Consider the following 23,758-nt stretch of genomic DNA (forward strand, 5'->3'; position numbering starts at 1 on the left):
CAGTAATAAATAAAAACTAGCAACAAGTAAGGAAATGTACTTTTATTAATGGATATTCAATAAATAATAGTTATTTTGACCTAGTCCTTTTGGTTTTCACTCTGTTTTATTTGGTCAGTCTTTTTGCACTCAATAATATGGGTGTATGGTTCCATCGCTGTAATCAGTGATATCTGTTCTTCTTTTGTAAAATTTGGACCCCGGGCCCTAGAAGAAACACTTTTGTTTGCCATGGTAATTATGACTCAACTAAAATAATTATTAATCAATAAAAAATACCACGAGAACAATTCACAAATCACAATAACACAATGTGTGACAGCTCGGTTGACTTGATGTGTCAGTTGAAAGTTCGTCGGTCCATATTACGCATTTTTGTTTTAAGAAATGTAACAATTTTGCTCTAAGTCAAATCTACAACACACGAAAGTGTAAAAAGGAACGTATGAAACTGCATTACCGACTCTCTAACTATGATTAGTTAAATTACCATCCATACGGACATGAGCAAGAGATTTTTAATTGTATTTAGGTTAAACATATTTAGCAAGATAAACACATTTAACTAAATTCTGTTTAGACCAAATGTTGCGCAAGCCGCCCTTAGATTTTCTCTTGTGTCGTGGGTGTGTTTACAAACATACAAGTTCACATACACATGACATCCAGACACGAAACAATAATTTGTGGATCACACAAAGAGTAATTGTTCCGTGCGGGAATAGAACCCGCTACACGTTATGCGGCAGCCGGTTGCCCAGCCACCGCGCCAACCGTGCAGTCTTGAAACTTTTAAATTAATCTCAATGTAACAAAATCCTAATAACACAATTAGTCAGCTCTTATAAAACCTCCTTTTCGCAAACAACACCTGTGACCACTACACCCAAAAACAATATAATCTATACATATAATAAAATCGTAGAAAAGTGCTGTCTGTACATTGAAAATAAAAATAAAAAAAATAGCAGGGGTTATTGTTATGTCGATGTCGAACCCAAAAATGTAATTAACTTTTTTTTTGTCTGTTTGTCTGTTTGTCTGTTTGTCTGTTTGTCTGTTTGTCTGTTCGTCTGTGCGCGCTAATCTCAGAAACGGCTGATCCGAGTTGGATGCGGTTTTCACGAATATATTGTGGGATGCTTAAATTTACATTTAGTGTTTGTTTCATGTCAATCGGTTCATAAATAAAAAAGTTATGTCAAATTAAAGAATCACGTCGAACATTCTATGCTTATACCATTAATCTCCGCAACTATTTGACGGATTTGGTTGAAATTTGGTACAGATATAGTTTAGAACCTTAGAAAGGACATAGATATATTTTTATTTCAAAAATCAAAAAATAAAAATAGAAATAAATTATTTATAAATAATTCTATGTCGATCGTTACACGACTTCGGTTCATGTTATTGTTTTAATTTATCGAAAAAAAGTAAATAAATAGTAAAAAGGTATGAAAAAAATAATATCAATATAATAAAACATTTAGTACAAAGAAAATGCTCTAACGGAGTATAGATAATTCTATGTCGATCGTTACACGACTTCGGTTCATGTTATTGTTTTAATTCATCGAAAAAAGTAAATATAATAGTAAAAAGGTATGAAAAAAATTATATCAATATAATTAAACTTTTAGTACAAAGAAAATGCCCGAACGGAGTATAAATAAATAATCCAAGTTGTCTTTATCCTCGATAGATCGAAATAGATCGCGCTATGGTTTCGTTACATTCATTTGGTTGGGTATCGGCCGAGCGCTTCGGTACTATCGTAGAAAAAGTGTATTATCAGTCGTATGATTATTTGTCTGTAGTGGTCCTGCTGTTTCGTATATTCTAAATTGGTTTCGTTGTATTTGTCAATTAATAAGTTTATTTGTTGGGTTTTCCTGGTTTTTTGGTTAAACTATTTAACGTAGGTTTAGTTTGATATCGATTATTAGTAGTTACTGTAGTTAGTTTTTTTAATAAAATTGTAAGTCTAATTTTTTTTTAATTAGTTTAGATTTAAGTCGTTTCTTTTAAATTATTTAGTTTAAGCTTGGTTATTATAGCATAGAGGATAGGTTGTAATATAGTTTCTTTTTTAATTGTTATAAATTCGTAATTCGTAGCTTTCTTTAGTTTTAAGTTAGTTTAAGTCCGTTTTTTAACTATTTTTTCAATGCCCTAAGTGAGTATACATCTATTAAATTCAAACGCAGAGCTCATTATGTTGATTTTTGAAGAGTTCCCTGGAATATCTTCCACATCTCATTTTTGAAGAGATCCCGCGAGATCGGGAACTATGTGGTTAAAACCAAAAATTTGCCGGAAGTCACTATTCCACGCGAACGAAGTCGCGGGCAAAAGCTAGTTCCTAATAAAAACTTAAAGAACGCGAAAAAGAGAAAAATTGCAAAACTTTACGTTTGTACCCATCTTACCTGAAGTCGTTACGAAGTTAGCTAACAGGATATTATTCTCATTCCGTAATATTTCATGTAATTTGAAATACCTTCTCGAATTGAAAATGGAGGCAGTAACAAAAATTCGGTTCTTACACACCCACAAAAAGAGTAAAGCTGGTGACAAAATATTCAGCTTTGCTGTCACCACAAAGGTTTTAATAAGTTAGAGTTTATACGAAGTACTATGTTAAGTAAATGTAATTTACGGTAAGCTAGTGCTAGCCCTCAGCAACGCCTGAAAAAGGCCATTAAGCTGCACAAAATATTTAAATTAAGACCTGTGTAATAAACCAATAACCTTAACATGCAAATAAAGATTTTGAGTTTGAGGTAAAAGCCAGTATAAAAAAATAACTGACAAAAAGCATACAGGTTTGGTATAGTTTAGGACAGGACCACAGGACTTACCGACACACTACTTCTACTACTACTACTACTTTTAAATATTTTATTTGACGTTCGTAAGTGCTCTGATTGGTTGGTTCATTTGAGCTGGCCAATCAGTGCGCCGAACGCATTCTCGTTTCGATTACAGGTATAATTATTGACATAAATGATTTTGACTTTGAGAGCCTTGCTTTGGAACGGATTGACCGGCTCTCCTATCGCGCATTAATCATCCTGCGATAAATCTCGCGCACCAATCCATTGCCGTCCGTCCATCACGCGATACCTCACATAAAAAATACTCTAAATATGCCTTGAAAAAAGAAAAGTGTAGTGTTATATTAGAACTAAATCTCAGCTTATTTCGAGCTCGTATCTTGCCGACGCCATTGTCTATTTCTAACAAAAGTGTATGAATAAAACAATAGTAAGCCACACAGATCTCGAAACGAAATAACTTTTAGGAGACAATACTGAATGTAGACACTACGCTTTGCTTTCAAAGCATTGCATGATGCATTGAAATTATTTTGCTTTGAGTCGTGAAATGTTTGATGTAGCATGACTTTGATTACATTTTTTCTAACTTAACACATTGAACGCCGTGGTGGTCACCGGTGACCGACTGATTTGTTGGTCGATATTTTCAACAAATAGACTCCACAGAATAGAATAAAAGGATGATGATTGTTGTTCGATTCTCGGGGCCTGCTGCTAAACCGCTAGCCCATTATTATTTTTAAGGGTGGGGGGATTATCCAATGACCTCTCCGGACATGAGCAAAGCGAGAGTGAGTGTCAAACTCTTATTGCCAAAAATCAACCAGTTCCAACTCCGAATCAGGCAACTAGCTCAGCACATAATGATTTGTGAGATGATTAGTAATTAAGTATTAACAACATTTTTCGATTTTAGAAATGCACTTTAACAGAGAACAGCGTTGATATAAACTGGACGACATGTCTTTAGATTTCTGTATAGCATATTTCAGCAAATAATAAGCATTAGGTATATTGTGTGCTTTACGACATCCCAGTCCAACGACCTATAAACTCATTCCGGGAATGAACATAAGAACAACATTAGGAGTACAAAATAGATTTATCAAAGAAAATTTTCTATTCAGCTTATTGTTCACAATTTTATAGTATCATAATTTGCTTCGCCGTGTAAATGAAAAAGTATTTTTACATTTTATTATGACTTTAAAAAAGATAATTGTCAATTTAATGTGTTTGTTTATCTATTTTAAAGGTTCATAAATGCTAAATATTTTTTACGCATTCTTTTGTTGTTTTTCTAATATCAATCGTAAAAGATTTCGGAAGTTCAAGGTCAAATCTTTATGTTTATGGAAAATCTCGAAACTTTATCTATTTTGGCGTGTATGAATAATAATCATAATTTCACCAAAAACCTTGTTAAACTACCTACGTATTCAAATGAGTTCTTAGTTTGTTGGATTGCTAATATTTTCATCATAACTATAAAATTTAAAACCTAACAAGAAAAATTAAGTAAATCATTCCCTACTTACAAAGCACCAAATAATTCGTCCGTACCGACGCGACGTCAATAGGGAAATCTACCCAGAAGGCTAGCAGCATTGCCACGTTGTACATACTTAGGATGTGTCCACATCTCTACGTCACGATATCATCAACGGTGCGGTAACGTGCCACGCTACGTTGCCGCATCGTTCTAGTGCACAGTACGGCAACGTCGCCGTGAGACGGCACGTCACGTCATCATAAACCGACGTCTTAGTCTCTAACCAAGGAACAGTACCCTTAGCATGAGTTTGCTTTACGTTCAACGACATCGAAACGAGATTGCGTTCAGCGCTCTGATTGGCCGGCTCGAATAAACTAACCAATCAGAGCCCCGAACGCGCTCTCATGTCGATTACTTTAAACGCAAAGCAAACTCATACTCAGGGTACTGATCAGTCCTCACGAGACACGAGATTGCTAATTGTTTTCTTTGTCCTCAGATAATGTGCCATCACTTCTGGCTGACGTGTGACGGCATCAGCGACGTGGTCTTCGCTCTGGACCTCGTCGTGCAGTTCCGAACTGGTTACCTGGAGCAGGGACTGATGGTAAGCATTAAGCATTTGAAAACCATTTTTTTTGCGTTTTGACGTATTAAAGTGTACTACGATACACTAAACTGTATGTGAACTTGTATATTTGTAAACGCACCCACAACATAAGAGAAAGTCTTAGTGTGAGGCAACATATTCAAAAAAATAGGAAATTGTCTAATAGATATAATGATCCGCAGCCGAAAAGTATCTTACAAGAGTTAGATACTTTAAGACGTCAAAATGATGAACGCATTAAAAAAGTAAACGGTCTAGTTATAGCAACGAACAGTATCCTTAGTACGAGTTTGCTTTACGTTTAAAGTAATCGAAATGAGGGTGCCGGCTCGAATAAACCAAATAATCAGAGCGCCGAACGCGACCACTTGAAACGTAAAGCAAACTCGCACTAAGGGTACAGAAAGAAAAGCAGAAAATTAACATCTCTATATTACTTCCACAGGTTTACGACTCGAAGAAACTAGCGAAACATTATATAAAGTCGCGGAATTTTCTTTTGGACATCGTTTCGTTAGCACCCCTAGACTTACTGCAGCTGCACATTGGTACCAACCCTATCATCCGCTTTCCTAGATTTTGTAAGGTAAGTACAATTTTACTACAGATTTTAATTCATAAGCTTTTTTAAGGGGGGAAAATCATCCAATGACTTCTCCCGCTTTGGGCGAGGTGAGAGGGAGTGTCAGACTCTTACTGACTAAAAACCACCCCGTTCCTACTTCTGCCTTTCGAGCCGGATCCCCGGTAAACCCGCTAGGTAGTCCGCAGCTCCGGTTCATAAGCTTAAGATGTTTTTGATGGCCCACTGACCACTATGGGGACTGTCGATTAACAATTCCTTTGACTCCAGAGCTATGAATATTATTACTTTGACATCCGAACATTATCAATCAATGTCTGTCATCCATTATAGACATTTTGGTAGGCAGAAGTAATAAAGAGGAGGTACATAAAATTACGTTTTATTACTTAGCAAAGGGTTAGCCTTCTTTTGCAATGGATTGAAAGTGTCGTCTGGCATATTTATCCACCTATTGTCATAACTATCGTGAGACATACTAAATTAACTAAAAATAACGATTTACTCACCTACATTAATAGAGAAAAGCTCTACTAGTTTCGAGTCACAGAGTGAGTCTTCATCATGAGCAGCGTGGCGACGTAGCACAGCCTACTGTGATTATGTGACTCGAAACTAGTAGAGCTTATCAATTAATGTACGTGAGTATAAACCAAGATTTTTAGTTAAGTGAAACTCTGTCTATCACTTTAGTAAATCAGAACCGTATTACTACCCAACCCTTATCATTTACATCACTCTTAAACAAACAATCTCCTAAACAATAAAAGCCCTCCTAAACAGTTAAAGCTACACTTAATAAAACGTTGATTCCCTGAATAAAACGTTACTGTAACAATAATGTCTTCACTGAAAACCGTTTGAGTTAACTGAATGATATAAAAACTGAAATTATTTGCAATGAAAAGGATTTTGAATGTTTTGCTTTAAATTGATTTAATTGTTAACAGAATTTGTTTGGTTATTACCTTTTTAATCATTACTTTGTTTATATTGTAACTTTCGTGATACATACTAAATTCATTATTATGTTTTTCGGCTCACTCATGTAACTACATATTTGAAGTGGAACTGCGATGAAGTAGCAGGGCGACAGTCACCGCGGCGTATGTCGCAGAATACTACTCATGAATATTTGCCTTTATGTGTAAACCATTAATTTTTCTTTCTTCTTCATTTTCTCCCCTTTTTTGTACTAATACGTGCCGTGAGAGCCACGTTGTTGTCATCTGCCCATAGGAGCTGATGGGGACTTGCGTCTCACGGCGCCCCTCTGCAACCTAGCACCTTAAGCACTTGCCTAAATCGCCTTATGAATAATAGATAAAACAACTCTACTATAAATGCCTATCTTTTCAGCCTTAATTAACAAAGTTTCAAGACCCGAACCAAACAATTAGTTTAGTATGTGATCCTACTATCCTACAAAATACTAATATCTCTAATTCAACATTTACTTATTGATAGACAGTCGATGAAATAGAAAAACATGTCAACAAGGTTCATATTACCGGTAAAAGCTTTCTATGAACGATGTACTGATGAAGCTTGAGTTACCTAGGTATACGTCTAGTGTGCTAGAAATGATTTATGTGGACATAATAAACAGTTTATGGATTGCCTCATCTATACTAATATTATAATGAGATAAAATTTGTAAGTTTGTATGTAGGGGGTAATCTCTGGGACTAATGATCCAATCCTAAAAATTGTTTTTGTTGGTGTTCAAATGTAATTGGACGTACTTATGCAACAAGGAACCAATCCACACCATTGTCAAAATCAAGATAAGGACACAGAAAGTTTCAAAAATAACTCTTCTATCGACCCTGTAAAGATCAAAATGATCTGACAACTTTGACAGAACAAAACAATTCTATGACAAAGATACCAACCAACAATTTGGTAATTAACCGCAATTATTCAATAAACTAACAAGATCCATATCCCATAGTCACCCAACAATCCTGAAAAATTTTGTATACAGTAAAATTGAATGTAATTTTGGATTAAGTTTATTTACAATATTGTACCAAATAGCTTATTCTGTGTATACAAAGCTAATATTGATGAAAATAATTAGTATTTTAAATAATATCTAATCGAAGAAAACTTCGATGGTTCCTTATTGAAAAACTATCTGTTTGTGTGTTGGTTCAATGGTTAAAATGGTTTTATGTTAAAATAATAAATGGATACATTGAAAAAAATGGGGTTTTTCATTTTTTATTATAAATTTATACAATGATAATAAATTAACAAAGAACCAACCCACACACAGATAGTTTTTCATAGTTTTTCAATAAGGAACCATCGAAGTTTTCTTTGATTATTATTTAAAATACTAATTATTTTTATCAATATTAGCTTTGTATACATAGTATAAACTATTTGGTACAATATTGTATATAAACTTTATCCAAAATTACATACAATTTTAATGTATACAAAATTTAGACAAAAATTGCTTTTTCTCAAAACTGTCATTGTGTGGGTTGGTTCTGTGTTGCGTAAGTACGTCCAATTGTTCTCTGAATTGTAAAAAAAAAACGGAAATTCAAGTCGATTATTTCGGTGTACGTTTAGTATGTTCGTATTTCGAAATAATCGGTTAATATTGTAATTTCTTTATTTTCCGCGGACGATGTCGCGGGCAAAAGCTAGTTATGGATATAAGAAATACTTGAATACTTTTCACATACACATTCTTCTACTCTATATCTTCTTCTATTGCCCATTAAAATGAATTCTTCTTGCAGGTTTACAGAGCAGTGGACTTCTACTACATAGTGGAGTCGAGGACGGTGTACCCCAACTTCTGGCGCGTCATCAACCTGATCCACATACTGCTCATCCTGGCGCACTGGTTCGGCTGCTTCTACTTCTTGCTGTCGGAGGCTGAGGGATTCCAGGTAAGGGATATTTTTATATTTATTTTACATTTTATTGTACACCATAGAACAAAAAGAACAATTATGAAAAACAAAATGTGTATAATTGGCGGTCTTATGGCAGAATGCTAATTCTTAAAGACAACCTTTAGATGTTAGTAATCAGCAGGAGAGGGAGTTAATCTATCTAAAATCTCTATGTACATTATAATTAATAGATCTAAGTGTTGGCGGTAGTCTCCTATGTTAGAGTTATCTAGAAGATAAGGCAAAGTGAATAAAATAAGAGGAGTCACCAAATACCTGGACTGAACGGTTGGCACGGATAGCTGGCCAGCCGGCTGTCGTACAGCGTATATCGGGTGCGATTTCTTCATGGAGCAACTCTTTGTGTGATTAATAAATTGTTGTTTCGGTTCTGGGTGTATGTAAATGTCGTATGTCTGTAAACCACGACACAACGACGAAACTCCTAGTGTGAGACAAAGTTTATAAAAATATAAAGAATAAATATTTTTGACTTATATACCATAGTAACGAAGTAGTAACCACATAAACATGTCATGTCATCATAGGTTCAAAGACCGTTAAGAAGAACAGTAGGTACATATGTATTTTTAACCCCGTTCTTAACACGATCGACGTAAAACGACACAAGTGCCCTCTACCCATGACAGATTTTTTAATAATAAAAACGAAAGACGGTTTTATTAAACATCAGCACTCCTTTAAAAATGCCAGTCTAGATTAAAAATACTTTAGATCCAAAAATCCAATTTGTATATACAAAAAAAATGGCGACAAAAGCAGTTATTTTTCAATCATGGACACGCTTTACAATTTCTTCAACGCATGGTATTTTCTGATTAGTTTCGGTGGGACTTGGGACGTATGTAGGGTCATCCCGTTCAAGATTACAATCTATTTGCATCTTACGTGAATGTCTGTGCCGCCCCTTAAATTGAAAGGAAAGATCAAATCTTCGATAAGGTCTATTTTGCTGTGTATCTGTGTTGGATAGCCAAGGATGAATGAAAGACGCGTTTGTGATTATAGAATTGAAGACTTAAATCGTAAGATATTAAGCACAACGACTGCGGCATATGACAATTCACGATTGGACTATTACGAATAAACCAACCAATCAGAGTGCCGAACTCGCTCTTGTTTTGATTATTTTAAACGTAAAGCAAACTCGTACTAAGGGCATCATCTCCATAAGTAAGTGCAATAATAATAATAAAGGTTTATATTTATCCCTATAATTGAAGGAACATAATGCTTAAAGTATGTCTTGTCTATTGTATTATGTATGTATGTACAAGACCATGACAGACCCCGCGAATTTTGCATAATGTGCGTTTTCCTCAATAAATGCTTTATCCAACACAAAAATATTTTTTGAAATCAAACCAGTAGTTCCGAAGATTAACGCGTTCAAATAAACAAACAAACTCTTCGACTTTATATATCAAGAAAGTAATGTATAACTTTTTATTTGACTTTTAGAGGTACATTTTTAAGAAAGGAAGATTAGTTCAATATTTATATGAATGTCAAGGGTCCAATTCTCAGTAAAAGTAATCCGAAGGTTTGGACATGTAATCTGAATTCGTAATGTAGCGGCCAATAACGTGATTCCATCAAGAGCATCATTTTCTTTGGCAGATTAGATATTGAAGATAATATATGTATGTATTGTATATATATCATATAGGTAATATGTAGTCTTTCTAAGAAAGGTTAAGGATAAATATACCTTAAAAAGAGATACGGAGGTTTCTATTTTCATTGTACCTTATTTACTTGACTGCATTTTTGGCCAAGTATATCTATCAAGTAGTGGATCTCAGGTTTGTCTCCTGGATTGGACGAAGTATTTGGGAATTTTACACACATCACATCATCATAAATCGCCATTGCAATCGCGAACCCGCATGCCCGTGTATGAGAAGCCTCCGTGCCACTACGACATTATGATGTTACAAGGAATCTCCCACAATTTCCAAAAATGTTTAAGTAAGCAAGCACAGGCATCTAAATTGGCCTAGAGTGTATCTATGAAAATCTATCTATCTAGATTGGACGATGTATTTGGGAATTTTACACACATAACATCATCATAAGTTGCCATTGCAATCGCGAACCCGTATAGCATGCTCTTGTATGAGAATCGGGCATCTTAAATCTCCGGGCCATCACGACCTTATGAAGTAACAAGGAATTTCACAGTATTTCAAAATTGTTTAGAAGCAAGCGCTGGCTCCTAAATTGGCCTAGTGTAATACACAAGGCTAATTCAACCATTACACATTAACCAGCTTACCATTACACAGGGATTACAAAACACTAGTTAAAAATCAGTGGACTAACTGTATAAACCAGCTGTTACCTTCGAGGAAAATCGGTGTGATAATAGGTTAATTATCTAAGGTAACTAATTGTACTTCCATATCAGTCCTATTTTAAAACCCTTAACAACCACTTCTAAGCAATTAACACTTTAATACTCACTCGGTGACAACACCAGCCATTCAACACTTTATAGGAAAACCCTATTGTCGGACAACCGGGAACAATAAAGTTCTAACTACCAATATCACAGCTGAACAAAACTAAACCGTATTGCTTCGTAATAAGGATTGTCTTAATACCTTCTTATCAGGTTATAGCTGAACAAAAATCCACCTTATTGCATTGTTATACGGGTTGTTTTGATACGTTGAACTAGCAATTAGTGGACGTTATTAGCACAGAAATTGGTACTTATGCTTCTTAGGAGCGTTAAGTTCACTCGTGGGATTACTTAGACGAACCATATGTACGGGTGAGTGTTCGCGTAACTGCACGGCATACGGACGCTTTCGTCAATTTACGAATGCATGACGGTTGGACAGTTGCGACGACGCGACGTCGCGTCAAACGTCATGATGTCGCTTCAAACGTCTTTTGACGCATTCGTCACTCGTCATTCGGCACTCGTCATTCATTCATCATGCAATTTGCGAAATACACGCAATCGTCAAAAGACGCATCGTGGACAGAGACAGACACTGAGTTTGGATTGCAGAGCACGATGCAAGCATTCGTCTCCCAATCGTCTTGCATTATTCAAGAAAGTATTAGTAGTTAAGAACGCATGCGAGTGACGTGCGGTTACGTGGACAATAAGCTGTAACTTCTTTTAAAATTAGTGGTAAATAATAAGTACATGAGAGCCATATGTCTGTGCGAATGGGTCGACTTGACCAATTCACAGAAAACTGGCGCGACAACGTCGTGAAATAACGCTTGCGTTATGTTTAACTCGCTTATCATACTTCCAGACTCCGTTCTTATACTGTCAATATAAAAATCTTAATAATACTTTGCTCGAGGATCGAATACAAGACCCTTACCTTCCCTTCTCCTTGATCCCTTCCGACATTACACCTCAAAAACCCGGAAAGGACAGACAGTGACATCTAAATAGAAAAAAATCTACCAGGATCTCATAAGTCACCAACAAGCTATTTATTCATATACTATCGCGTCGTTGCCCTCAATGTTCTCACTTCAATATCACATATAGGATGTTCAATTCCCTTGACGAGGGTCACAGAGACTCAAAGAGGTCCAGACAGGCCGGATGGCCGGATGTGAACCCGTGGTTAGGCTATCTCAATGAAAATTGCCGCCCGTCAACGTTACACCCGAGAGTGTAAATTCATCAACGAGATTTATCTAATCAATTTATTTTAGAGGAAAGAGGAAAAATTGTGGACTAGATACCTAACTTGTTGGTAAGGGATCGTTTTAATAGGTTTCAGAAAATTAAATTAGAGGAGGATCCTGCACCCTTTCCCAATCACCGATTCTCCAACAAATTATACATTTCTGGCCCACAAAATGCGTGCAACGCACTTCTAACACCTCTGGTGTTTTGGGTGTCCGTGAGCGACGGCGGTTGTTTACCATCAGGTGATCCGTCTGCTCGTGAACCGGGTTATATACACACCGCCGAAGGAGTATCTATAAGTATACATTACATGCATTGTTTCACCCACTTTTCACACAGCACTTACGCCACAATCCCGTATAATGGGAAGAGGAGCTAATGACTTATACCAGGTACAATCCCAGATTCAGCACTACTACTAAAATTCATTATAAATGCTGAAAAATATAAATAAATAAGTAAGTACTTTTGCTCAACCATAAGACAATTAGTTTTAGTAGTATATGTTTTGCAAAACAAACCAAATGTAACATAGAATGCAGAGAAACGAAATTCTTCGAGAAAATTCTACAAAATTTTAGAAAGTAAATGCAGTTGTTCTGGTTTGCAGCGCACAAATAAAGTGTAAGTGGCATTCTTTACGTGTGTCTGTTCTATACAATATAGCACCTAATGAGAAACTGTCTGCTACCATTTAGTGAGTGAACTCCTTCGTGGTACATAGCATTCGGTATAATGTTTCGTTTGTCAGGTTTTCTTTGAGGAAAGTGTTAGAAAGAGTAGTGAGATTTAAGGACTCACCACACTTTAACGGCACGACTTGTCAGTTTTGAACATTTAAATCATGATCTATTTAGACCTAAATCAAGAATCTATATTAATATATTTTATTACGTCAACATAGAAAGGATTTAAGCGCGCGGTCTACGCGCTGACAGCGCGCTTACAGCATTTTCGTTTTGCTATCGAAGCAAAATACGCAAAAAATTATCCTTGAAGTTCTTAAAAGCATAAGAAAACAAGAATTGTTGCTTGATGAGGAAAAATATATTACAAATAATATTCTCATAATTAACGTAACTTCTATTAAGATTTTCTGTTTAACTCAGTAACTTCTATTGAGATTTTCTGTTTAATTCATTAGTTCCAATATTAATCAAAACTAGACCGTGAAAAAATTTCCCCTTAGTGTAGAAATTGCATGAATCTTAGAAAATTTTTATGAATTTCCCAAATTGAAAAAAAGAAAAAAGCATTTATTCGATAAATTGTTGAAACAAAAGTTGTTCAGTTTATTGACCTACAATTTTTTTCGTTCATTCAATGTATTTAAAAAAATGTACCAACTGTATACTTTGAACGTAATAAACTTTAAAAAGCCATAAGTTTACGTAACCATGTTCCAATTTCAAAGTAAGACAAACAATGTACCAACTAAAATGTAACAACAACCGGAGGTCGTCAACCGAAAGAAAACTATATACCGTTTTATTACGACACAATTTCCTTTAAAAATTAAACGCTGCTCTTTCATCTTTCAAATTTAAAAAGAATACATGTTCTTGTTCATAGACAATGTTTTCAAATGTAATTTCTTTTTGATAATGGTTTTCTCTGAAGCAGTTTTTACTTTTTTTATTGTACAGCCATAAAGTTGTTTTGGAATTTTGAATTAAGAATGTACCTATTGTTATTAATTATTTACGAATGTTTTTTACGTTAATTACAATTGTTGTGAAAACATTTTCTGAATAAATTTTATTTTCAAAATAACAATTCTATTTCCAAAACAGTATTTATGTATGTGAATAAGCAGAAATCACTCTCATTTTTTTGCAATATGACTCCTAATACAATCTAAGTAGGCACATACGCATTAAGTAGAGAAAAAATACTCCTATTTTACTACAATACCACTATACAAAAAAAAAATACAATTACTTCTAATTTCTCTATAAAACTACAAAACTTTATCATCCTAACCGTCACTGAACGTTCCAAACTACAAGTGAATTTAATTAATATACTCTTTGGTGCCAGCCTCCTTTGCTGGCTAAGGGAATTAGTTAACATGCTGGCTGGACACACGGCTTTATATGGCCTTAGTATACGTATTATGAAAATTGTGCACTATTCTATGATATGACATGAGTTAAAGAGATGATTTACTAATGTACGCTAGACAAGTTACGTCACGCCTTTGGCCTTTTATCCCCGAAGGGGTAGGCAGAGAATGTAGCCTACACCCACTTTACACCATTTGTATTATAAGTTCCATTGAGGGTGCCTATTGCCTTAAACTGGGCACAATTCGAGATACTACTTCTTTTTTTAATTTTTCGCAATATCAAAAAAAATTATACTTTGCCCGACTCAGGAATCGAATCCGAGACCCCTTGCCCGGCAGTCGCACTTGCGACCACTTGACCAACGAGACACGCTACACAACTCACAGTACAAATGTTATTTGAGACAAAATACATGTGATGTGAAATATCCCATTAAATATTTACATCCCTGTTAAAACCACCACAGTTAAAACAACAACAAGATATTAAAAAAAAATAACAACAAACAGCACTCTTTCTATTTATTACATCACTCTTATGTGAGCTCCTCACTACGAACTTAAATGAGATTGAAAGCGAGTTCAAAACAAACCTTCGAACCAGCAAACGAAACAAAGCGAGTTACAAAATAAACCTTCACTCCTAAACAATTGAGTTTAAAGTCCAACAAATTAATATAGAAGGGTACAGTCCGCTAGAAAAGAAAGTTTATAGCACTATAAGTACCACTGCGATCTCTATAAGACTATTTGCAAGACCCCCAAGTTGAAGAAATGGGGTCACTAAAGACTCCGGTTTTCTTTGAGGTCCATACTGATTAAGTTTGTTTTTGTAAATTTTGTTCAAAGCAGACTGCCTTGTTAGTAGAGAGGGCGTTTGTGCAGTTCTAGGATTTCATTCAAGTGAACCGTATTTCAATTTATTTTTGAAATCTGGTTGGTAATAGATCTGGCAAGTATTTGGAAATAGGTCTTCTACGTACATTTAATTAAAGAATGAAAGTGGCATCACTACTTAGCATAAAACAAAGTGGCTTTCTCGGTCTCTATGTCCCTTTGTAAGCTTAAATCTTCAAAACTACGCAACGGATTTTGATGCGGTTTTTTAATAGATATAGTGATTTAAGAAGAAGGTTTATATGTATAATACATGCATAATACATCACCATTGCACTCATGCGAAGCTGGGGCGAGTCGCGTACCGTAACTAGTACGCTATAAAAATATTTTTTCGATAAGTCACTTCACCAAGTGTTTTATTAAATATGACATCAAATATAATCTATGCTACATGGCTACATATAAACCCGGCTGGCATGATCACCAGGATAATACCCTACTTTCAGGACTAAAAATATTACCTGAAAGCCTTAAGAGTAATGCCGTAATATAATAAATATTATACCTATATAAGAGTACTTACAGTATTCTGTAAGAAACACGGCTTTATGACAGTTCATGAATATAAATATGATGTCTCGATGTCTCATAGACACTCGCCGAGGTTTTACTACAGAGGGTGAAGTTTTACTAAGAATTCTCGCTGCTAGTGTTTTATGTATAACTGTCTTAGACTATGAGTGACTTGATGGTAGAAATGGCGCTGTTGTTGAAAATTAGCGAGTACATTTCAAATGAGATGGGACTATGATAAGTCATAGTTATAAGTTTAGACTTTTGAATTTGGTAGGTAAAATCTTAGTAAGATATTAATGCGTTTTTTTTTTCATTCTCAAATGTAGATTTAGCCAATTTTAACATATGAACTTAAATACTTACAATATGTACATATGGACTAAATAATATTAAAAACTAAGACTAAACTATTTACAACTTAGGTATAAATTAAAATTATAGATATACAAGTATGCGTATTTAAATTACGCCAACTTCAAAAATATTGTCATTAAATCGACCATTTAAAAAAGGGTGTATAACTTCCATTTCTGATAAAAATATTCATGCAAAATAAAATCTCACTCGAAAAAGGTGTGAATGTAAGATGACGATTTTTTTTATAAATTATCTTATGTAACACACTTACCTTATATAACACACAATGTCCTCCAACAGGGTGACTGGGTGTATCCCCACCGACCTGGCGACTACGCTACCCTGACGAGGAAGTACCTGGGCTCCCTTTACTGGTCGACCCTCACTCTCACCACCATCGGGGACCTTCCGACGCCAGAGACCAACGCCGAGTAAGTACTTATTGCATGGTTTACGAAACTTTCTGATGATTAAAGCTGGGTACAGATGGGAGGGGCTGACAAAGTAATAATTATTTGTGTAATAATTCAGTGTGAAGTGAAATTTGTTATGCAATTATAAAATTATTTTAGAGAGCGAGAAGCAAGTGTGTATTAAACGTTCTTTAAAGCATAAAATAAGATAATTATTTAAAAAGATTTATTACTCAGACTACAGTGTAAAATATGTTTAATAGTTGTAATCTCAAAGCTCTTAATCGATCTAATATTTTTTTGAAACGATTGCAAATCTTTCAACTTAAACACCTATTAAATAAATCGTCCGTTGTGTATTAAAATTGTGTTGTCGTGTTTCAAAGCTACATTTTTTAAATATATATCCCATGTGTACCCAGCTTTATTAGCTTCTCTTAAAATGTTATTATAAATACACAGAGGGCACACTGTGAATACAATGTTCCTGATTCAGCTTGATATCACAGCTTAAGACAAATCTTAGGTTTTACTAATAAATGTTTGAAGCTTTCTCTTCTATGCAACGTGAATGGAGGGTTAAACTGCAGCAGAAAATACTTAGAAACTAAACGTTGATGAAATATACTATATTGTAGTCTTCTCATGAGAATGTATTAAAAAATAGAAATACCTACAGAACTTTCTATACACAATATTTTACATTAAGCGCCTGTTTCACCACCTTCATATAAGTGCCCGATAAACTTATGTGACAGATAGAGCAAGTGATCAAATCAATAATCAATACGGGACTCAAAAAAAAGACGATCAAATTTAATGTCATTCATCATGACATACTTACTAAAGAGAACTAAAAAATCTACTATAACGAACTGTCATAAGTATTTTTACCAGACCTCTCGCTCACACTTATGCAAGTTGTGCGAGATAGTCACATTCTTTTGACGTGACAGTTTGTAATGACCCAACTATAACGATTTTCTGCTTTGGTAATTACATTCGAAATTCAAAACCAATGCGGTTTCCATGATTGACACTTCGTCAATCATGGAAACCGTGGTCGTGTGAGTGAGGGCACTACTCCACGTTCGCTCCTAACAGACGTAAACAAAACAATCACTCGTGACCTTTTCAAGGACATTTCACATTTCCCCGAAAACCATTGTGGTGTTGTCACTTCAGTTTGAAACTTCAAAACTCCGGGAGTACCAACATTCAAACATTGCGAAGTCTGAATGAGGTGACAGTTACAAAAAAGGTTCGTCATGATTGTCGTTGAAACTTTTTTTTCGACGACAAAAATGAGGTCGATGCGTCCCCTTGTTTATTCGGTTAGAAGTACTTTTGCAGTTTTGGTTGTTTTTGTAAAACGTTACATTTTGATACATAGTATGTATTTACTATATTATACAAGTTAATATAATCGTAAAAGTAATAGTAGGTACACTTTTTTAACGTTGCCTTTCAAATATTATTTGTCTATTTTTATCAAAAAGAAATCATATATAGAATAAAATGTCCATTAAATTCCGCGCTCCATTAGAATAAAAATACAACCAAATTTTGCATAAACAACGACAATTTAAAAACGTTGCCCCACAATTAGAACAATGTTGAATTTAAATTTAAATTGAGGTTTAAGTTAATGGCGAAACAATGACTCTGTTGTATAGAGAAAGCCTTAAAAATGTTCTCATTACCGCTAAATTCCAATTTTGGTTCCCCCAATCATTAGTACAAAGTTGGATCATTAAAAACTGGAACTCCTCGCGGAGAAAATCAGCAAAACTCTTCAAGAATGCGAGCAAGTAATTAGAAATTGGAATCGAATTACTATTAAGAATTTCTCTTTAATGATTAAACAAATTCACTTTCTTATTTTACCTATTCAGATTTCTTATTCTTAGGCGAAAAGCTTCATTGTATTATAAAAAAACGAGCAAGATTTTTGACATAACATATTTATGTACTTGCAGCACTTAAAATTCCATAGAGCCATACATATAAAAATAACTTTTTAATCTTAAGCTTTACTGCCTATAACATCATAAATGTGGAACATAAAAATAACGTTCTACTTTTAAAATTATGTGATACGTGGATATAAAATGATGGCGGAATAGCCATAGATATACACTTTAATGTATTGAAAACTAATAAAAAATTGTATAGAAATCTGTTGGACCATGTGTATAGCCTATAAACATCAATAAACGCGCTCTACCAGTCTTTTGTATAAAAATTCTAAGAATAAACGTTTAAAAATCGGGGTATAAAAATTGGTAGCCATATTGGTTTTCGTTAAATTAAAATTCGTTGTTCGAAAATTCTTTTGTGACAAATTCTGCACGTCACTTTACAACAACAAAAAAATTCTAACGAATTTAATATTTTTTTAGTCAGAGTGCCTAAAGACTGAGGATTAGATTATATATTTAAATATTAAGAATATATTAATGAACATTTAAATTTTAACAAGAATACCTTCAAAATCAAACTACTTTATTTATTCGATTAAGGGAGTTCTTTCAGAGAATCGAATAAAATATTCTATCGAATTAGGACAGTCCACTTGAGTATAACGTCCAATATAATTTGAGACCTTAAATTCGAAAATCAACTAACTACAATTAAATAAATAATTTCTTTCAGAATTTAAAAGTGACGTGCAATTTAATAAAATTGATTGGATTTTTTAAATAATAAAAAAAAGGTTTTGTAAAATAACATTTTCAAAGTCAATTAGATTAAAAAGGTCAGTTGTGCCAGTGAACAATAAGCAATAGCTAATTTTTAAATCACAATTCTAATCCTAAAGTTATTAAGTACTAGCTTTTGCCCGCGACTTCGTTCGCGTGGAATAGTGACTTCCGGCAAATTTTTGGTTTTAACCACATAGTTCCCGATCTCGCGGGATCTCTTCAAAAATGAGATGTGGAAGATATTCCAGGGAACTCTTCAAAAATCAACATAATGAGCTCTGCGTTTGAATTTAATAGATGTATACTCACTTACAAGGACATCAAAGTTCACATTACACTGACCAGAATAGTGAGCACACATAGCAACCGACCGGAACGATCAGTAATTCAATTAGGAAATTCGATACAGCTCTCATTAACCCTCCCTTCACGTACGCACTTACCTCGGGAAAGTACCTGTTTTGTTGCGAACAGCGCCCTTGTAAAAATACAATTACCCGGGATTGCTTTCCGAGAGGTTTTCCGACTCCAATCTTTCTCGCAGTAAAGAGCGAGTGGCATTGTAGAGTTAAACCCGAGCTTTGATACAAGGAACAACGAAGGAGTTTGATTATGAATACAAAGAATGACGTACGTTTGTTGTCTATGGTGTTATGTCAAATTAGGTTTTCCGACTCCAATCTTTCTCGCAGTGTCATTGAGTTAAACCCGAGCTTTGATACAAGGAACAACGAAGGAGTTTTTTTGTGTAACTTGTAACAAACTTGTAACAAAGCAAAGGTATTTAGCCGGTGTGCCAGCGGTATAGTGTTCCAAGCTGAAGACTAACAGAATTAACAGAGGTTGTATGTGTGGTAGCACCCAAGGAGGCCCCAAATTTCTGCCGCGCCGCGGGCTCAAATCCCGCCTGCTGCAGTTCAGGTCCAATCGAGGGTATGTCTCATTACGCCGCGCGATTGGTCAGATCATTATGTTTGTATTTCCAGCCAGTATGTGTCTTGATGATTTTAAAAATGGAACACAATGACATTTGTTTTTTTTTATACAGGTTTATTTAAAACATTTGTGATAGACAATTTTTAAATACTAATGTTTAAGTATTTTATGAGTCATATTTTACGTGGATTTATTTAAAATCCAACGCGTTTTTAGTATTGAATATTTAACTAACGGGAAAACGATAACATTCGTCACGTATAAAATAAGAATAACATCATCCTATTTACCAGAGTACATTTTAATTCGTTCAAAATTATTGTAATGAAGGATTTTGATATCTAAACTTTCTACTGTTAAGTTCAATTTACCGTAACGACGTTTGTTTGTTAGGATTCCAAAACTTTACTGAATGAAGTCAAAGTTGTAAACAAACTCGAATTAATTGTATAACATTGAAGACGATAAACAAATAGATCTAGCCGAAAACTTGAATTTAACGTAATTTATGTGATTTCCTTAATTTATTTAGTCAAGTACTCGTTCCTGTCAAAGTAGGGGTTATTTCATGTACAGTTTCAAATTTAAAAAACTGCGTATTGTAGTTGACGCAAATAAATAATTAAGTATGCACGCCGCCCATGGACATGCGAAACACCAGAGGCATTACAAGTGCGTTGCCGGGGGTTAAGAATTTAAGGTTTGTTGGGAAATCGGAGATTAAGGAAGATTGGGAAGGGGCGTAATGCGACTTTCGGTAACCTCACTCACACAACGCAAGCGTTGTTTCACGTCAGTTTTCTGTGAAGCCGTGGTATCACTCCGGTCGAACTGGCCCATTCGTGCCGAAGCATGGCTCTCCCACACTTATTGTGAGTCAATGAGTGTTATACATATTGTGTAATTGTGTATGGCCTCTACCCACCCCTTTTACGTTATAAAAGATACAAATCCATAGTTCTACTACAGCTATGTTGTATTACGTAAACAATGTATAAAATCTGTGTCAAAATTGAGTCTGAAAATTACGTCTCTATTGCTTAATCAAAACTTTTCACGTAAACATTACTTGCAAGAGTTGCCAAGTTGAGATTAGAACCTACTTGTAAATTATTACAATGTATTAACTTTTCTACATTTTGTAAATGTATGTATAACATGTTTTCTTTAGTACTTATTCTGCGCTGTCAAATTACTTCATCAATTACCAACAGATTATAAGTAGTCACTGCTGACCAAAGGCCTCTTCTCGTACGGAGAAGGTTTGAGCGTTAATCACCACGCCTACTAAATGCCGATTTCTAACGTGTAATAAAAATATGAGGCCAAGGTTTCCTTATGATGTTTTCCTTCACCGTTTATCTGCTGTGTCTAAATAATCTTAGAAAATACAAATAACTCAGAAAAAGTCAGCGTGTACACCAAAGTTATAAATACAATGAAAAAAATCTGAAATCTCCAATGAAATCCAAATAGAAATTAGACACAAGTGAACACGTGTTAATATATAGGCTTTTATATAAGTTTATAAATATCAATGAATGCCATAACCACCATCCTATTTTCACACAAAATCTGAATGGCAGGCTCCCATTACCAATAAAAGCATCCTGTATATATTATATCGTATTTCTGCACTGTCATCGCATCGCTCCCACATTGCGCACGCTGTATAAGCCCCTGCTAAATCCACAGAACGTGTGAGCTATTTGATGGATCGGAAAAATGAGGAGATATTTGAATAAGGGGAATTGATTATACTAGGCTTTGGTTGCAATGCTTTACCGAGTTGGAAAGTCACATGAGATAATCTACATAGGCCATGTATAATGTATACATATATATTATTGAAATCAACAAATCAGCCCTACTAATATAAAGTAGTTAATTAATATTTTTAAGTGTGGAATGAGTAATACCACGGCCGGTTGTGTTTCATTGTGTGAATGAGGTTACCGGAGGCAACGCACTTGAAATAAAAAACAGGAAATAGTTAGCTGATATTTTTATTGATAAACTCTTCAATATTCAACACAACGTCAAGTTATACATTGATTTATATTTTTAAAACAACTATAATTAGTTTATCAAAGGATACGTATTGTCTTCAAAAACAAAACAAACACGACATAAACACATCAATCTCGGGAACAACGTTTATCACTGTCACTACAATTTTTTAACTAAAATAAAACCCTTTCAAGGCAAAAAGTGTCCAATTTAAAAATAATACACCATTTATTTCGAACTCACCAACATGATCCTAGCAAATCTAGCTAAATAGAACAAATAAGCCAATTTGCTGTTATGACAGGAATTAATGCTAGCTATTTTTCTCTCAGACCGAGGCGACAATGTTAAGGGATACGACGACTAATTGGACAAAACATTTACTTAGAGATAAATGTAGCAATACATCACTAGGTTTTATTATAATAGCACTATAATCTATACTATCTAAAGTTTTATCTAAATAATAAAACTCAGACACACATTGAAAGACCAAACTTGATTCCACAACAATTTTCAGTAAACTATATTTAAAAAAGCGACTTTTACCTCCTCTTTTGGAACCTGGTTAATACCCTACTTCGAAGTGTAATAAACACGTTTCAGAAATCCATATCAAAATCCATTCAGCCAATCGTGAAATAATCGCGCACAACCATGCATATAAGTCAAATAGTGAACCTCCTTATTTTTGAAGTCGTAAAAATAGCATGGCACTGGTCAACACATACCACTAGTACTTGTAATTGGTAATGTTCACTTTTTGCATTATAATGGTCTACCTAGTTCATTACAAAACACAATTCCAGACTTATAATCTTTTCCTGGTGTAAGAAACTCTATTAAAACTTTACCGGAGCATCGAATTTGAGAGCTCGTGGTGGGTCTGAGTCTTGGCCCTGGCTAGTGAAATATAGTCAAAGAGAATATATTTTTATAGCACACTATTAAATACCGTCATGTGTCTATATGTAATCAGCACACGCGTCATTAATCTGACATTCTCGTAATCATAATATGACTTCTACCAGCGAGCGCCAGGTAACACTAATGACCCTCTTCTAAAACAAATCTTCATAATGCTTCTATAATTTGTTCTTTCAACATTTCCAAGCTACCTGCACACTCGTAGCTATATAAATTTTTAAACTGACATGGTCACTAACACTAGAATTGAAACTTAAAACGGGATATTTACCAGTTTATCCATAATCATGGCGCTTGCAACAGTGCCGAAATATCGGAAACTCATAAATAATGAAAAACATGGTTAATATCCCGTTTTAAGTTTCAATTCTACTCGTAGCTATATTCAAATAATCAAAATGTTATAAAAATTATTAAAGGAAATATAAAATTATTGTTCAGCATCTCTTAAACAGTAACCCAATAGGTACCGGTAAACATCAGTCCCTAACATAATTTACGTGGGATAAACGACATACTTATTTGATCAAAGCTAAAACTGCTACAAGGAAGTATAATATGTTTTAACAAAAAGTATTTCTAATGGATAAATAAAAGATTTACGGAAGAAAATGGGAAATTAATCGTTGACGTGTTTGTAAAATGTATAGGTAATGTTTTTTCAATAAACATTTTATACAAAGTATAACGCATAGTCCCTATCGCCGTAAACGTGACTACTGAAGACACAGTTTAGGGTTCGACTTCAGGGTCTACAAGATACTATAAATTACAATTATGAGTCAT

The 23,758-nt window shown here is 34.5% G+C and overlaps 1 protein-coding gene across 17 annotated transcripts in view; it reads left to right on the forward strand.

Annotated features, from left to right (window-relative positions):
• Nucleotides 1-23,758, forward strand: part of LOC118274590 (uncharacterized) — a 362,728-nt gene that overhangs the window by 314,953 nt on the left and 24,017 nt on the right. For 14 of the 17 annotated variants that reach the window (XM_035592192.2, XM_050697032.1, XM_035592186.2 and 11 more), the window contains 5 exons: nt 4,838-4,945; nt 5,394-5,534; nt 8,291-8,443; nt 16,282-16,412; nt 19,958-20,032. In XM_035592192.2, the coding sequence (XP_035448085.2) occupies nt 4,838-4,945; nt 5,394-5,534; nt 8,291-8,443; nt 16,282-16,412; nt 19,958-20,032 (608 nt within the window). The remainder of the gene's footprint in view (nt 1-4,837; nt 4,946-5,393; nt 5,535-8,290; nt 8,444-16,281; nt 16,413-19,957; nt 20,033-23,758) is intronic. The other 3 variants (XM_035592191.2, XM_035592200.2, XM_035592198.2) reach the window with 1 other exon arrangement.

The sequence above is a fragment of the Spodoptera frugiperda genome, chromosome 11 (genome assembly GCF_023101765.2).
Source record: "Spodoptera frugiperda isolate SF20-4 chromosome 11, AGI-APGP_CSIRO_Sfru_2.0, whole genome shotgun sequence".
NCBI classification, from domain to species: Eukaryota; Metazoa; Arthropoda; class Insecta; order Lepidoptera; family Noctuidae; genus Spodoptera; species Spodoptera frugiperda.